General features: G+C 39.8%; 1 protein-coding gene across 1 annotated transcript; it reads left to right on the top strand.

The window, feature by feature from the left end:
- Positions 1-217: 217 nt before the first annotated feature.
- On the top strand, positions 218-1081 carry LOC141815818 (uncharacterized). The gene has a single exon (XM_074703693.1). The coding sequence runs from the start codon at positions 218-220 to the stop codon at positions 1079-1081; it is 864 nt and encodes a 287-aa protein (XP_074559794.1).
- Positions 1082-1602: the final 521 nt, after the last annotated feature.

The raw sequence follows: 1602 nt of genomic DNA, 5'->3' as shown, positions 1-1602 counted from the left end.
GTTTATCGTGGGTTTTCGATAAAATTTATAAATTCAATTTGCAACCCTACTCGTGACATACTTCATAATTTATCTAGGGTTGTCAAATTTTGGCGCCGTTGCCGGGGAATTTAGTAGAAATTGTTTATTTTGAGCTTTAGTACAGTTTTGCATTTTTGTTTTTATTTTTCTTGAATTAATTGCATATCTGATCTTTTTCCTTTGTTTTTTGTTGTTTATGACCAGGAGTGCAGGTGATGAATTAGCTGAGTTTGATCCAGAGCTAGAACGAACTTTGAGAGCACTGAGGGCCTTGAAAATTCGAGAGAGAGCTTCTAACTTGACAGAGAGCAGCAGTTCTGATTTGACTAGTCCCAGTCCCATGGCAGAGAGTAGCAAGACTATGAAGGAGCTTGCAGCTCCTGATGCTGGTTACCAGTATTCATGCATTGCTTATCCAGAGCTAGCTGGAGATTTTGAGCTCAGATCAGGCCTCATTCACCTTTTGCCCAAGTTTCAGGGACTATCTGGAGAAGATCCCAACAGGCACCTGCACGAGTTTCATATTGTTTGCTCCACTATGAAGCCACAAGGAATTTCTGAAGAAGATATCAAGTTGAGAGCCTTTCCTTTTTCACTGACTGGAGTAGCAAAGGATTGGCTCTATTATTTGCCTACTGGACATGTCTCTAGCTGGATTGAAATGAAGAAGGCATTCTTAGAAAAATTTTTCCCAGCTTCCAGAACGGCAATCATAAGGAAGAACATATGTGGCATTCAGCAAGTAGTGGGGGAGTCCCTTTATGATTATTGGGAGAGGTTCAAGAAGTTATGCTCTAGCTGTCCTCAACACCAAATTAGTGAGCAACTTCTTGTTCAATATTTTTATGAAGGTTTACTTCCCATGGATAGAAGCATGATTGATGCTGCAGCTGGTGGAGCATTGGTGAATAAAACCCCTGAACAAGCAAGAGAGTTGATTTCTAACATGGCGGAGAATTCACAACAATTTGGGAGTAGAGCACTTACTACTAGAGGGGTTAATGAAGTTCAATTGTTTCAAATGAACAAAAAGAGATTAAGAGCTCCTTGTTGGAATTGACTTCTCTAGTGAAGCAAATGGCTTTGAACAGTGTTAATCAAGGTTCTACAAATTTTCCTACATCACCTCAAGTTTCAAATCAAGCCATGAGGGTGTGTAGCATATGTTCAAGTCAAGAGCATGATTCTAACCTTTGTCCTAATCTTCAACAAGATGAATCGGTTGCGGCCTTGGCTAGAGCACAATTTCCACAAAGGAATGATCCATTTTCATCAACATACAACCCGGGGTGGAAGAATCATCCAAATTTGAAGTATGGGAATGCTTTTTATCAACAACAACCTTCCCAAGCTTCCCAACAACAAAATCAGCCCCAAATTCAACAATTTCAGCCTTCATTTCAACCCCAACAACAACAATATCAAAGTGGACAGATTCAACAAGGTTTCCAACAGCCCCCTCATCAATTTCAACAATTTCCAAATCAATTCCAACAATTTCAGCAACCTACACATCAATTTCAGCAGCCACAACACCAATTTCAGCAATTAAATCAACCATTTCAACCTCCTTTTCAGAAT

Source organism: Curcuma longa, unplaced genomic scaffold, assembly GCF_044706935.1.
Source record: "Curcuma longa cultivar G26 ecotype Majalengka, Jawa Barat unplaced genomic scaffold, ITB_CL_G26_1.1 contig_10986, whole genome shotgun sequence".
Lineage (NCBI taxonomy): Eukaryota > Viridiplantae > Streptophyta > Magnoliopsida > Zingiberales > Zingiberaceae > Curcuma > Curcuma longa.
The sequence above is the reverse complement of the archived record's forward strand: the minus strand, read 5'-3'. Positions and strand labels throughout refer to the sequence as shown.

Coding starts and splice junctions, on each gene's coding strand:
- LOC141815818 (XM_074703693.1), top strand. CDS start 218: ATGACCAGGAGTGCAGGTGATGAATTAGCTGAGTTTGATCCAGAGCTA.